General features: G+C 47.5%; 3 protein-coding genes across 3 annotated transcripts in view; 2 read left to right on the top strand and 1 right to left on the bottom strand.

Annotated features, from left to right (window-relative positions):
* LOC143955384 (uncharacterized) overlaps positions 1-3514 on the top strand; it is a 44159-nt gene extending 40645 nt beyond the window's left edge. The window contains exon 14 of the mRNA XM_077465443.1: positions 1661-3514. Coding sequence (XP_077321569.1) covers positions 1661-2940 — 1280 coding nt within the window. The 3' untranslated portion in view covers positions 2941-3514. The remainder of the gene's footprint in view (positions 1-1660) is intronic.
* LOC143955620 (uncharacterized) overlaps positions 1-15871 on the bottom strand; it is a 231789-nt gene that overhangs the window by 101051 nt on the left and 114867 nt on the right. The window lies entirely within an intron of this gene.
* LOC143955555 (uncharacterized) overlaps positions 13628-15871 on the top strand; it is an 89920-nt gene continuing 87676 nt past the window's right edge. Inside the window, exons 1-2 of the mRNA XM_077465616.1 lie at positions 13628-14488; positions 15682-15816. Coding sequence (XP_077321742.1) covers positions 14411-14488; positions 15682-15816 — 213 coding nt within the window. The 5' untranslated portion in view covers positions 13628-14410. The remainder of the gene's footprint in view (positions 14489-15681; positions 15817-15871) is intronic.

Here is a 15871-nt window from a genome sequence, read left to right as displayed (position 1 = left end):
CAAAGACAGTTCCAGAGTAGGATCCAAAGGCAGGTCCAGAGCAGGGTCCAAAGGCAGGTCCAGAGGGGGATCCAAAGGCAGGTCCAGAGGAGAATCCAAAGGCAGGTCCAGAGGAGGATCCAAAGGCAGGTCCAGCGCAGGATCCAAAGGCAGGTCCAGCGCAGGATCCAAAGGCAGGTCCAGAGGAGAATCCAAAGGCAGGTCCAGCGCAGGATCCAAAGGGAGGTCCAGAGGAGGATCCAAAGGCAGGTCCAGAGGAGGATCCAAAGGCAGGTCCAGAGGAGGATCCAAAGGCAGGTCCAGAGGAGGATCCAAAGGCAGGTCCAGAGGAGGATCCAAAGGCAGGTCCAGAGGAGGATCCAAAGGCAGGTCCAGAGGAGGATCCAAAGGCAGGTCCAGAGAAGGGATCCAAAGGCAGGTCCAGAGAGGCGGATCCAAAGTCAGGTCGAGAAAAAGATCCAAAGTCAGGTCCAGAGGAGGATCCAAAGGCAGGTCCAGAGGAGGATCCAAAGGCAGGTCCAGAGGAGGATCCAAAGGCAGGTCCAGAGCAGGATCCAAAGGCAGGTCCAGAACAGGATCCAAAGGGAGGTCCAGAGCAGGATCCAAAGGCAGGTCCAGAGAGACGGATCCAAAGTCAGGTCGAAAAAAAGATCCAAAGGCAGGTCCAGAGGAGGATCCAAAGGCAGGTCCAGAGGAGGATCCAAAGGCAGGTCCAGAGGAGGATCCAAAGGCAGGTCCAGAGGAGGATCCAAAGGCAGGTCCAGAGGAGGATCCAAAGGCAGGTCCAGAGCAGGATCCAAAGGAAGGTCCAGAGCAGGATCCAAAGACAGTTCCAGAGTAGGATCCAAAGGCAGGTCCAGAGCAGGGTCCAAAGGCAGGTCCAGAGGGGGATCCAAAGGCAGGTCCAGAGGAGAATCCAAAGGCAGGTCCAGAGGAGAATCCAAAGGCAGGTCCAGAGGAGGATCCAAAGGCAGGTCCAGCGCAGGATCCAAAGGCAGGTACAGCGCAGGATCCAAAGGCAGGTCCAGAGGAGGATCCAAAGGCAGGTCCAGCGCAGGATCCAAAGGGAGGTCCAGAGCAGGATCCAAAGGCAGGTCCAGAGAGACGGATCCAAAGTCAGGTCGATAAAAAGATCCAAAGGCAGGTCCAGAGGAGGATCCAAGGGCAGGTCCAGAGGAGGATCCAAAGGCAGGTCCAGAGGAGGATCCAAAGGCAGGTCCAGAGCAGGATCCAAAGGAAGGTCCAGAGCAGGATCCAAAGACAGTTCCAGAGTAGGATCCAAAGGCAGGTTCAGAGCAGGGTCCAAAGGCAGGTCCGGAGAGGCAAGTCCAGAGCAAGATCCAAGGACGGGTCCAGAAAGGTGGATCCAAAGGCAGATCAGGACTCAAATGGGTCAAAAACTATAAAGCATATGCAGAGCAGAGGTCAGAGAACAAGATGAAGGCAAGTCACAACATTGGGTCAGGCCGTTCCTTAAATAGGCTTCTTGGTGCCTCTGCTGGTCCCCAGACATTTCCGCATGCACGGTGTGAAGCATGCGCATAACCACGCATGTCTGGTCGTACCACTTCAGGTGTTCCATGATAGATCCAGGTTGGGTTCTGCTTTGATCCGACCATTCTGCTCATCTAATCTATCAATCGTTTTATTTGTTTTGAAGTTCGTGGATCCGAGACGACCACCGTGGACCATCTCACCTCAGCCCCGGCCTGTAAAGCTGAAGTTGAGGACATCTCACAAGGTTCTCCTGGAGGAAACTCTTTGACTTCAGTTGACCATCTTGCCCTTCTGAACGCGGGTTCATCACCGGATCCCAAGAAATCCCGCGCCGGAGCTCAGAGGCAGAAGATATTTTCCTGCGCCGAGTGCGGGAGATGTTTTCATTTCAAATCCAGCCTTCAAGCGCACAAAAGATCCCACAGGACCGATAGGCCCCATTCTTGCTCCGCGTGCGGGAAGAGATTTTTGTTTAAGTCCCAACTAGAGGAACACGAAAGGGTTCACACGGGACAGAAACCCTTTTCTTGCCCCGAGTGCGGGAGGAGTTACGCCAAGAAGTCGCATCTTGTCCGACACCAGAGGTCTCACACGGGCGAGAAGCCCCACTCTTGTTCCGCGTGCGGGAAGAGCTACTTGTTCAAGTCGCAGTTGGCTATACACCAGAGGGTCCACACGGGGCACAAACCTTATTCCTGCTCCGAGTGCGGGAAGAACTTCTCGCTGAGAAGCGTCTTTCTCGGGCATCAGAAGATTCACTTGGGGGAGAGGACCCACATGTGCCCCGAGTGCGGGAAAGGTTTCCTGAAGAAATCGCACCTTGCCAGGCACCAGAGGTGTCACGCGGTGGACAAGCCCTATTTGTGTTCCGAGTGCGGGAAAACCTTCAAACACAAGTCCGCTCTTACCGTCCATCTGAAATATCACACCGGCGAGAAACGGTATTCGTGTCCCGAGTGCGGGAAGTGTTTCATCCAAAAATCCTACCTCACCGCTCATCTGAGGACCCACACGGGAGAGAAGCCCTATCTGTGCCTCGAGTGCGGCAAACATTTTGTACATCGATCGCATCTCGTCACTCATCAGAGATCGCACACCGGAAAGAAACCGCACTCCTGTTCTGAGTGCGGGAAACCCTTTTCGCATAGATCAGACCTCGCCGTACATCAGAGATCCCACACCGGGGAAAAGCCGTTTTTATGTCCCGAGTGCGGCAAATGTTTTGCACAGAAAACGCACCTCATAAGACATCAGAGATCGCACACCGGGGAGAAGCCGTACTCCTGTCCGCTGTGCGGGAAACGCTTCACGCAGAAATCGGACCTGGCTGTACATCAGAGATCCCACACGGGGGAAAAGCCGTATTCCTGTCCTGAGTGCGGGAAATGTTTTGTGTGTAAATCTCAGCTTGCCAGACATCGGAGATCTCACCCGGGAAACTAACATATCTGCGTTCACAAGTGCGGGAAATGTTTTGTGTGTAAATCTCAGCTTGCCAGACATCGGAGATCTCACCCGGGAAACTAACATATCTGCGTTCACAAGTGCGGAAAATGTTTGCATGTCTATCCTGCCAAGCATAAATCAGAGATACCACAGGGGAACAATCATGTGTTCATTTCCTGAGTGCGGGAAAGGTTTGTCGAATGCAGCTAGCAGGTATCTGCGATCTCACAAGAGAGCATTAAAATGCAAAATTTGTGCGGGAAAGGTTTGCATGTCGATTTCCCCCCCCCCGCTAGCCAGAAATCAGATCCCACGAAGGAACAATGAAGTTTGAATTCCCAAAGTGCGGGAAAAGGGTTGCATGCCTATCCAAGCTCGGAGAGCTCACATTTGGGACAAAGGTGTGCTCATTTTTTTTTTAAAGTGCGGGAAAGGTTGTGTAGGTCAATCCCAGCTAGCGAGGAAACGGAGACCTCATATGGGTAAGATGACGGATGAATTTTAAAAGTGTGGGAAATGTTTGTATATCTTTACCAGCCAGCCAGGAATAAAGGATCTTGCATAGAAACAATGATGTCTAAATTTTTTTCTAAAGGTGCGGGAAGAGTTTTCATGTCCCATCCTAGCTAGCCAGAAATCAATAAGGTCACATGGGAACAATGACGTGCTTATTTCCAAAGTGCGGGAAAGGTGTGTGTGTGTGTATATCATTTCCAGGCAGACAGAAATAAAAGATCTGGCATGGAAACAATGATGTCTCAATTTAAAAAGTGCGGGAAAGGGTTTGTCAATTCGAATTTTCAAATTTCTGGATTTCAAATTTTTAGATTTTAGAATTTTTTAGTTTTTTCTAAATTTTTGGACCTGTGATGAATTGGCTTCCAGTCCTGGTGCTCAACGTTCATTCCTATATCTGCCCCCCCCCCCCCCCCCCCCCGGGTCACGGTGGAAGAGCCTAGACCAGTGATGGTGAACCTTGGCACCACCAGATGTTTTGAAACTACATTTCCCATGATGCTCCGGCACTCAGCAGTGTAGTGGAGCATCATGGGAAATGTAGTTTCCATCCCCTGATCTACATCCATCTCCTTCCACTTGCCTGGAGCACATTATCCCTTTAACCACTTGCTTACTGGACACTTAAACCCCCCTCCCCCCCCCCCTCCTGCCCAGAGCAATTTTCAGCTTTCAGCGCTGATGCACTTTGAATGACAATTACGCGGGCATACAACACTGTACCCAAATGACATTTTTATCATTTTTTTCCCACAAATAGAGCTTTCTTTTGGTGGTATTTAGTTACAGCTCGGAGTTTTATTTTTTGCTAAACAAACAAAAAAAGATGCAAAATAAAAAATAAATAAAAAATCATGTTTAATAGTTTGTTATAACATTTTGCAAACAGGTCATTTTTCTCATTCATTGAAATGCGCTGATGAGGCAGCACTGGTGGGCACTGATAGGCATAGTTAAGACGGCACTAATAGGCACAGATAAGGTGGCACCGATAGGCGCAGATAAGGCAGTACTGATGGGCACAGATAAGGTGGCACTGATGGGCACGGATGGGTGTCACTAAGGGGCACTGATAGGTACCACTGATAGATGGGACTGATGGGCACTGATAGGTGGCACTGATGGGCACTGGTAGATGACACTGATGGGCACGGATATGTGGCACTGGGGTGCAGCACCGTTGAGGCAGATTGTGGGCACTGATGAGGCGGCACTGGTGAGCACTGATAGGCTGCACTAGTGGGCACTGATGGGCATAGTTAAGGCGGCACTAATAGGCACAGATAAGGTGGCACCGATAGGCACAGATAAGGCAGTACTGATGGGCACAGATAAGGCGGCACTGATGGGCATGGATGGGTGTCACTAAGGGGCACTGATAGGTACCACTGATAGATGGGACTGATGGGCACTGATAGGTGGCACTGATAGGTGGCACTGGTAGATGACACTGATGGGCACGGATATGTGGCACTGGGGTGCAGCACCGTTGTTGAGGCAGATTGTGGGCACTGATGGGTGGCACTATGGGCACTGATGGGGGGCACTTTTTTTACCGGCTCCGTTGTATCACTTGATCAGCTGTCATTGGCTGACAGCTGATCACGTGATAAGGGGTCGGGATCGACCCCTTGCTCAGATCCGTGATCAGGCGAGTCTCATAGACTCGCTGATCACAGAGCGCACCGCGTGCGCCCCTCAGGGGGCGCGCAGGCCGCTCGTGCACGGGACGACATCAATAGACGTGGTCCCGGCAAAGGAGATCCGCGCTGTAGCCATCACCATTGTTGAGGCAGATGGTGGGCACTGCTGGGTGGCACTATGGGCACTGATGGGGGGCACTTTTTTATTACTGAGGTGGCACTGGCAGGGGGCAGGTGGGCACTGGTAAGCTGGCCGTGATCGGGACTGATGTCCCGATCACGGCCGCCGGTGATTGGCTCTTTTTTTTGTCAGCGCGAGGAGGAAAAATAGCCGATTACCGGCTCTGTTGTGATCACATGATCAGCTGTCATTGGCTGACAGCTGATCATGTGGTAAGGGTCAGGATCGACCCCTTGCTCAGATCCGTGATCAGGCGAGTCTCATAGACTCGCCGATCACAGAGCGCGCCGCGCGCATCCCTCAGGGGGCGCACGGGACGACGTCAATAGACGTCGTCCCGGCAAAGGAGGTCCACGCTGTAGCCGTCATTTGGCTAAAGCACGGATCTCTAGTGGTTAAAGTCCACGTTTTTCAATGAGTTAGCGTGACTCAAAATGTGCTCTACCAAACGGTGGAGCAGAACGTTAAAGGGCTAACACGCAGGGACCTGCGATTTATCGTGGTTGCAGGCTAGGGTTCTGTAGATCTAACCGAATGCCTAAAGATCAAGCAGTTTCAAGATGGAACCAAGTCGTATGTTTGAAAACTTCAAATGTACCCGAGGCTGTCCAGAAGGTTTAGGAGAATGAACTTTAATGGAATCCCAGCCTTAGTCTGTAGGGTTCAATAGTGAGTTGGCTCCGCCCTTTGCAGCTATATCAACTTCAACTCTTCTGGGAAGGCCGTCCACAAGGTTTAGGAGTGTGTCTATGGGAATGTTTGACCCATTCTTCCAGAAGCACATTTGTGAGGCCAGGCACTGATGTGGACAAGAAGGCCTGGCTCGCAGTCTCCATTCTAATCCATCCCAAAGGTGTTCTATTGGGTTGAGGTCAGGACTCTGTGTGGGCCAGTAAAGTTCCTCCACCTTAAACTCGCTCATCCTTGTCTTTAGCGACCTTGCTTTGTGCACTGGTCCAAATCATTTGGTGGAGGGGAGGATTATGGTGTGGGGATTGTTTTTCAGGGGTTGGGCTTGGCCCCTTAGTTCCAGTGAAGGGAACTCTTAATGCGTCAGCATAACAAGACATTTTGGACCTTTGTGGGAACAGTTTGGGGACGGCCCCTTCCTGTTCCAACATGACTGCGCACCAGTCCATAAAGAAAGGTCCATAAAGACATGGATGAGCGAGTTTGGGGTGTAGGAACTTGACAGACCTGCACAGAGTCCTGACCTCAACCCGAGAAAACACCTTTGGGATGAATTAGAGTGGAGACTGCGAGCCAGGCCTTCTTGTCCACATGAGTGTCTGACCTCACAAATGCGTTTTTGGAAGAATGGGTCAAACATCCCCATAGACACATCTCCTAAACCTTGTGGACGGCCTTCCCAGAAGAGTTGAAGATGTTATAGCTGCAATGGGTGGGCCAACTCAATATTGAACCCTACGGACTAAGCCCTTGTACACACGATCGGAGATTCCGACAACCAAATCTCTGTCGGATTTTGTCCGAAACTGTTGCATACACACGGTCGGACAAAGTTGTCGGAAAATCCGATCGTTCAGAACGTGATGGCGTTATTTCGTTACGACGGGACTACGTTCAGGCTAGTAGCCAATAGCTTTGATGTAGGAATTTGATCTGAGCATGCGTGGCACTTTGTCCGATTGGAATTCTCTACACATGATCGGAGTATGTCCAATCGGAGCATTTTGACAGAAAATTTTTCCGGCAAGTTGGAAAATTTGGTCTGACGGATATTCCGACGGAAACGGTCCGATGCAGACCACACACAGTCGGAATATCCGACAAAACGCTCCGATCGGACACATTCCGTCGGAATCTCCGATCGTGTGTACAAGGGCTTAGACTGAGATGTCATTAAAATGAATGTGTGTGTGTAAAGGCAGGCGTCTCAATACTTTGTACTGAGGGGGAGGGTGTCTGTACTGCTAGGGGTGGGAGGTCTGCACTGGGGGGGTGTCTGTACTGATGGAGGGAGGTCTATACTGACGGAGGGGGTCTATACTGAGGGAGGGGGGTCTATATTGATGGAGAGGGTCCAGTACTTAGAGGAGGAGGTCTATACTGAATAGGGTGGGTCTATACTGAGGGAGGGCAGGGGTCTGTACTGAGGGGGGGCTATAGTTGGTGGTGGAGGACACCATTTTTTTCCGCACCGGGTGACACCAACCCTAGTAACGCCACTGACTCTTGGTTTTACTCTAGTAAAATCTGAGATAATAATATAAATATATTTGCCCTGCGTGAAATGTCCTTTAAAGGTGCCTGAAAAAGATGTCTGAACCCAGAGTGTCAGGTGGGCTGGAATGTTCACAGGGTCGGGGCAATGAAGACGAACAGATAAATCCAAGCAGCCCCCCGGGGGCCTTGCTACATATGTTTGAAAACTTCTAAATATATCTCATATTTGTACAGACCACGTCTTGAGGGACTTTTGCCAAGTTTTTCCTCACCATTAGCTTTAGTCATCTTGCCGTGAACAATATTTTGGTGATTCTGCTAGTAACGTAGGGGTCCTACATTTAACAAGTCATCTTGGAACTGAACTAAGAATCAATTTTCCGTCTTGGTCCTCAATGCTGATTCCTATATCTGCCAAACACATGCACAACGTAAGGTCCAAGACCATCTTCGCTTAATCCCCTGATCTACATCCAACTCTCATGACATGCCTGGAGCCCACGCAGGAACCTGCGATCTATCGTGTTTGTAGGATTGGGCTCTGTAGATCTAGCCAAATGCCTGAGGATCAAGCATTTTCAAGACGGAACAACAAAAACATTTGAAAACTTCTAATACTGTATCTCACATATCGGACAGAGAAAGTAATAAAAAGACCACGTCTTGAGGGGACTTTTGCCAAGTTTTTCCTCACCATTAGCTTTAGTCATCTTGCCGTGAACAATATTTTGGTGATTCTGCTAGTAACGTAGGGGTCCTACATTTAACAAGTCATCTTGGAACTGAACTATGAATCGATTTTCCGTCTTGGTCCTCAATGCTGATTCCTATATCTGCCAAACACATGCACAACGTAAGGTCCAAGACCATCTTCGCTTAATCCCCTGATCTACATCCAACTCACATGACATGCCTGGAGCCCACGCAGGAACCTGCGATCTATCGTGTTTGTAGGATTGGGCGCTGTAGATCTAGCCAAATGCCTGAGGATCAAGCATTTTCAAGATGGAACAACAAAAACATTTGAAAACTTCTAATACTGTATCTCACATATTGGACAGAGAAAGTAATAAAAAGACCACGTCTTGAGGGGACTTTTGCCAAGTTTTTCCTCACCATTAGCTTTAGTCATCTTGCCGTGAACAATATTTTGGTGATTCTGCTAGTAACATAGGGGTCCTACATTTGACAAGTCATCTTGGAACTGAACTATGAATCGATTTTCCGTCTTGGTCCTCAATGCTGATTCCTATATCTGCCAAACACATGCACAACGTAAGGTCCAAGACCATCTTCGCTTAATCCCCTGATCTACATCCAACTCACATGATGTGCCTGGAGCCCACGCAGGAACCTGCGATCTATCGTGTTTGTAGGATTGGGCGCTGTAGATCTAGCCAAATGCCTGAGGATCAAGCATTTTCAAGACGGAACAACAAAAACATTTGAAAACTTCTAATACTGTATCTCACATATTGGACAGAGAAAGTAATAAAAAGACCCAGTCTTGAGGGGACTTTTGCCAAGTTTTTCTTCACCATTAGCTTTAGTCATCTTGCCGTGAACAATATTTTGGTGATTCTGCTAGTAACATAGGGGTCCTACATTTGACAAGTCATCTTGGAACTGAACTATGAATCGATTTTCCGTCTTGGTCCTCAATGCTGATTCCTATATCTGCCAAACACATGCACAACGTAAGGTCCAAGACCATCTTCGCTTAATCCCCTGATCTACATCCAACTCACATGACATGCCTGGAGCCCACGCAGGAACCTGCGATCTATCGTGTTTGTAGGATTGGGCGCTGTAGATCTAGCCAAATGCCTGAGGATCAAGCATTTTCAAGACGGAACAACAAAAACATTTGAAAACTTCTAATACTGTATCTCACATATTGGACAGAGAAAGTAATAAAAAGACCACGCCTTGAGGGACTTTTTCTAAGTTTTTCCTCACCATTAGCTTTAGTCATCTTGCCGTGAACAATATTTTGGTGATTCTGCTAGTAACATAGGGGTCCTACATTTGACAAGTCATCTTGGAACTGAACTATGAATCGATTTTCCGTCTTGGTCCTCAATGCTGATTCCTATATCTGCCAAACACATGCACAACGTAAGGTCCAAGACCATCTTCGCTTAATCCCCTGATCTACATCCAACTCACATGATGTGCCTGGAGCCCACGCAGGAACCTGCGATCTATCGTGTTTGTAGGATTGGGCGCTGTAGATCTAGCCAAATGCCTGAGGATCAAGCATTTTCAAGATGGAACAACAAAAACATTTGAAAACTTCTAATACTGTATCTCACATATTGGACAGAGAAAGTAATAAAAAGACCACGTCTTGAGGGGACTTTTGCCAAGTTTTTCCTCACCATTAGCTTTAGTCATCTTGCCGTGAACAATATTTTGGTGATTCTGCTAGTAACGTAGGGGTCCTACATTTGACAAGTCATCTTGGAACTGAACTATGAATCGATTTTCCGTCTTGGTCCTCAATGCTGATTCCCATATCTGCCAAACACATGCACAACGTAAGGTCCAAGACCATCTTCGCTTAATCCCCTGATCTACATCCAACTCTCATGACATGCCTGGAGCCCACGCAGGAACCTGCGATCTATCGTGTTTGTAGGATTGGGCTCTGTAGATCTAGCCAAATGCCTGAGGATCAAGCATTTTCAAGATGGAACAACAAAAACATTTGAAAACTTCTAATACTGTATCTCACATATTGGACAGAGAAAGTAATAAAAAGACCACGCCTTGAGGGACTTTTTCTAAGTTTTTCCTCATCATTAGCGTTAGTCAACTTGCCATGAACATTATTTTGGTGATTCTGCCAGTAACATTCTTGTAGGCTCCCCATAGCCGCTCTTCATGGCCGATCCCTCCTGCTGGGTTACTACATAAAAAAAAGTCCTCTTGGAACTGAACTATGAATCAGTTTTCAGTCTTGGTCCTTAATGCTGTTTCTTATATCTGTCACTGGTGCACAATGTAAGGTCCAAGACCACCTTCACGCCATCCCCTGATCTACATACAACTCCTCACACGACATGCTTGGAGCATATTATCACACAGGGCCCTGCGATTTATCGTGGTTGCAGGCTTGGGCTCTAGAGCTAGTCAAACGCCTGAGGATCATAAGGCGTGAGGGCCCAAGCCATCATACTGAAGTCAAGATGATATGTGGCCTCCTCACCGCTTGCTTTAAACCTCCAAATCCTGACCCACTGCAACTCATGGGTGATTGGGGTGCACCTCTAGTCACTTGCAAAACATTGTAGCCTCAGTACATGTACAGCCCTGCATTTTCTAGTTAAGGTGGACAGTCAAGGAGCAGTAAAACCACAACTTGATTGTCTGCTTTTAAGAACCCCGGCCACATGTGTAAACGAGCCCTTAGGGTCTACACTCACTAGAGATATGACTACAGATCTACGGCTACACAACAGTTATACCATGACCTGGATAAATGAGGACCTTCAAGAACACAAGAGCAAAGCAATTGAAACTCAAGCCTACTAATAAAAGCATTACTTGTCCACCCACTTATTGGGTGGCATTCACCTGATAAGTTTATACCATCATTAAACTGCGCAGTGTTGGGTTTAGTTGGCCATAGCAGCCATTTAATAAATAATTATGTATTCTACAACTACTTCAAAGACAAATAGTACCAGTAACCAGTTGGGACAGGAGGTCTCTGGTTCCAGTAGGAATTAGATAGAAAGCCCCAGTCTTCAGATGTACCTCACCAGCTGGAGATTCTCCTCATAAAACTTGAAGTCCCCTTCGAACCAAGTCCCAAGAGGACCTTAACAACCACCAACATTGAAGGCTTCATACTATTAGATGTGCCCATCTTTCCAGGTATACCTAACGACAGAAGGAATGTAAGCTTCTCCTGATGAAGTGGCCACCAGAGAGTTATGAAACCTGTTGAGGGTTCTTTCTCTACAGGAATCCATTGTTTGGCCAGCATGGCAGTATCTTGAAAACCCCAACAAGTATTAAGCACAACCATCCACCATATTTTCTGTTGAGTTATATTCCCCACAGGTTCTTCCAATAGTCACCTGGCCCTTGTTAGCGTATCATCCAATGGTCATCCGACCCTTGTTAGGTTATCTGTCAACCCCACAAATTTGAAGGCATGTATATAAGAAACTTTTCTGAAACACTTGAGCTTGTATACACCTTTGAGTCCGAAGGGACCTCTACCATGGTTTCTTGTTCCCCTACTTGGTTTTTCCCCTCTAGTAGTTCTATATCACTGCTTGCAAATGTCAAAGGCCCCATACCAGCTTAGTGGCCATGACAGATTAAGTCCCGTTATTCCTCATCCTAGTTCACCCTAGTTCTCTGGGACTCATAGTAAGGCCCTGTGTGGATGGTCTTTGATCATATGCAGGGCTTTTTGTTCTCAGGGAATAGGTGTATGTACTCCCCACCAGGGGCGGACTGACCATTCGGCCACTCAGTCACTGCCCGAGGGCCCCATACCACTAGGGGGCCCCATTAGGGTTGCCAGCCTCAGTAAAACCAGGGACAGTATGTAAAAATCTGTGTTTTTTTTTTACATCTGTCTCTGAAATGTCCCTTACCAACATCCTTTTGGTGTAAAAATCCTGAGATTATAGCTGCCCCACCTCTCCAGTTCCTTCTCAGCCAATAGAAACATGTCTGTGTATACTGTGTGATTGTATACTGTGTGTGGGAGTTTGTGTCTACTGTGTACTTATGCACCATAATCTCTGATTGCCCGGGGACCCCATAATTTCCTATTGCCCGGGGGCCCCATGAGTTGTCAGTCCGCCCCTGCTCCCCACTTCCAATTCACCTCTTGTCTCCACCCCCTACCCACCTTTAAGCAAGTCCCTTGGTAGCCCCCTAGCCACCTCCCGGTTTCACCCTTTTTAGAGAATACAATACCAAATATCCTTTTATTTTGGTGCAATTTGGAGTCATTTGTATGGAATTTGTTAATTCTAACAAAAAAAAAACAGGAAAAATAGATAGAGCCAGTAATTCCAGACCCCCACCACTTGATGACCCCACCAAAACAATAGATCCAGTGCAACAACAATAGACCCCGTCAAAAAATATATACAGTATCTCCTAGCAGCCAACATCAATAGACCCTACAGCAGCCAGCAACAATAGACCCCTCACTCAACAGTAGATCCCCCAGCAACAATATACCCCTTCCCCAGTGACAATAGATCTCCCACCAGCAACAACAGACCCATCCCAACTATAGATCCCCCAGCAGCCAGCATCAGTAGATCCTCCAGCATATCCCAGCACCTCTTGCCATTACATAAATTCAGCTCTGAAGGTGGCGGAACCGCGTTCCCGTGGGAAAAAAAGCCCTGCTCATAGGTTAATTGAAACTATTTCAGATACCTCTGAGATTATATAAAATCCATCGACAGGCCCATCTGACCTTCAGTCAACTTCCTTCTGACCTGTGTCAAACAGGTTTTTTTCACCCCCGTAGACTTGTACAGGAATTCAAAAACCAGATCAAAGCGAGCAAAAGCCTGTTAACATGGGCCCAAAACTTTTGTACTCCCCCCACCAAAAAAAATGTTGCCAAAATTCAGTGGTTATAATTCAATTTTTAGTACAAATTTTTTATTTTTTTTCTAATTTCAGAAAAACTTGGGTTTATTCTTTTTACTAGGGGCTCAACCGTAACGTAAGGAGGACTGGCAACTACGAGAGGTTGGACTGTTAACGTTGGCTGCGGTTCTTATATCCACCACAAGATGGTGGCCTCATTTATACAACGTGGAACGCACGGACAGGAAGTGATAACGAGGGGGGGGGGGCGTAGGAAGTGATGTCAGTTACAGACAGGAAGTTCTGGGTGAAAGGTGAGTCAAGAGGAAGTAGAGAGGAGACATTGCTGGAAAGGGCAGTAGAGGAGGTAATAAGATCTTGTTTTCTATTTACACCCAGTAACTCCCCCGTTGTGCCATCGTCTATTACCGTAAGCTGGTAATAGAAGGCAGCATAGTATGCTGATATATATATATATATATATATATATATATATATATAGCATTATAATATCCAACCGCAGGGGTAATTTTATATATATTTATATATTATAGGCTAGGTTCACGCTACGTGTCGGGAACACGCACCATGCTGTTTGGTGTAGAGCATTTTCGGAAAAGCGTCAAGGGACTTTTTTTGGGCGTAGGAAAGCCCATTGGGATCATAGGGCTGCCCTAAATGCGCCATGTGAAAATTGCGTAGAGGCGTGGTCGCGCCTGTAGGTGGGAACCAAGCCTACCCGATCGTGACCCAAAAGACCCAATTATGTGAGCCACTCGGGCTCTCAAGAGGGACACAAGTCCTTGACATCCATTGCCAAGTGTGCCAATCTGGGAGAAATCCAGCTTCACCCCCAGCTATGGTTGCCTCCTCATCCCTTTAATCCCGAACACATATTAATTACACAGCTTCTGTGGCTGATTAAGGAGGTGATTAAACTCATTCGGTGCCTTATCTGCATTTAATTAGCCTCAGAACCCATGTAATTCAAAGGTGTTCGGGTTTAAAGGGGTGAGGTGGCAACCCTACCCCCAGCCTTTGCGTCTGGTGCTACATTTACCAGTCTGAAGTACAAACTGTCTGTATTGCCCGTAGAAACCCTTGTGCAGTACTGAAGAATATCACTGAGCGTGTATCAGCCATCCAGAGTCCTACATAGGAGACTAATATTGTATCACCATTAGGTAGGTTCCTTCATGCCTAGTAGGCAGCGCACTAACTCTGATAAGAGCACAGCACAGCGCCCTCTATGGGACATGGGGGAGTTACTGAAGATAATACTCGTCCCAGTACAGCCCAGATAATTCTCAGCTTATTGTCCTTCAAGAGAGTGGAGAGTTCGGTATAGATCACGCCAGTGAGGATGGACGATGTCTGGAGTCACATGAACGAGAGCGTAATAAACCTCACCCTGGAGATCATCTACCTGCTGACCGGAGAGGTGAGGAGGATTCTGGGAGGTCACATGACGTCACTCTTATCTCTATTAATAAAACACAGACCTGACCGGAGAGGTGAGGAGGATTCTGGGAGGTCACATGGCATCACTCTTATCTCTCTATTAATAAAACACGGACCTGACCGGAGAGGTGAGGAGGATTCTGGGAGGTCACATGACATCACTCTTATCTCTATTAATAAAACACAGACCTGACCGGAGAGGTGAGGAGGATTCTGGGAGGTCACATGACATCACTCTTATCTCTATTAATAAAACACAGACCTGAACGGAGAGGTGAGGAGGATTCTGGGAGGTCACATGACATCACTCTTATCTCTATTAATAAAACACAGACCTGACCGGAGAGGTGAGGAGGATTCTGGGAGGTCACATGACATCGCTCTTATCTCTATTAATAAAACACAGACCTGACCGGAGGGGTGAGGAGGATTCTGGGAGGTCACATGACATCACTCTTATCTCTATTAATAAAACACAGACCTGACCGGAGAGGTGAGGAGGATTCTGGGAGGTCACATGACATCGCTCTTATCTCTATTAATAAAACACAGACCGGACCAGAGCGGTGAGGAGGATTCTGGGAGGTCACATGACATCGCTCTTATCTCTATTAATAAAACACAGACCTGACCGGAGAGGTGAGGAGGATTCTGGGAGGTCACATGACATCACTCTTATCTCTATTAATAAAAAACAGACCGGACCGGAGCGGTGAGGAGGATTCTGGGAGGTCACATGACATCACTCTTATCTCTATTAATAAAACACAGACCTGACCGGAGAGGTGAGGAGGATTCTGGGAGGTCACATGACATCACTCTTATCTCTACTGATAAAATCCAAGAAGAGGTTGATGGCTTGGGTTTGGTAGCTGTCCACAAAGTGGGGGCTTCTCAAAAATGGGGGTCATCCAAATTGGGTAGTCTATATACAATTTTACAGTGGAATGGTTTAGGGACCCAGAAGTGGCCCAGTCCTCAGGGTTTGATTGCTTGATTTGTTAAAAGTTATGGTGGTTAATTTATTAATTGGTGTCTTACTCAAGCCCTGAGGAACAGATCTATGGGCCCCACAAAACATGTTGGTTGTTTTGTTGTCCTTTCCATGGTCATGACCAGAGAGGTGAGGAGGATTCTGGGAGAAGACTCGTAATATTACCCTTGTTCTTTCAGAGTTTGCCTCCTGTAAAGTCTGGTGACCGGGTGACCATCACAATCCCTCCATTTCACTTCTCAAAACCCAAGAGACACAACATGCAGAAGATTCTAGAAGTCACCAAGAAGATCACTGATCTGCTGACAGGAGAGGTGAGGAGGATTCTGGGAATTCTGGGACATTATCCAGTAACAGACAAGGGATGTG

Source organism: Lithobates pipiens, unplaced genomic scaffold (genome assembly GCF_037356315.1).
Source record: "Lithobates pipiens isolate NorthernLeopardFrog02 unplaced genomic scaffold, aLitPip1_a1.2 Scaffold_35, whole genome shotgun sequence".
Classification (NCBI taxonomy): domain Eukaryota; kingdom Metazoa; phylum Chordata; class Amphibia; order Anura; family Ranidae; genus Lithobates; species Lithobates pipiens.
The sequence above is the reverse complement of the archived record's forward strand: the minus strand, read 5'-3'. Positions and strand labels throughout refer to the sequence as shown.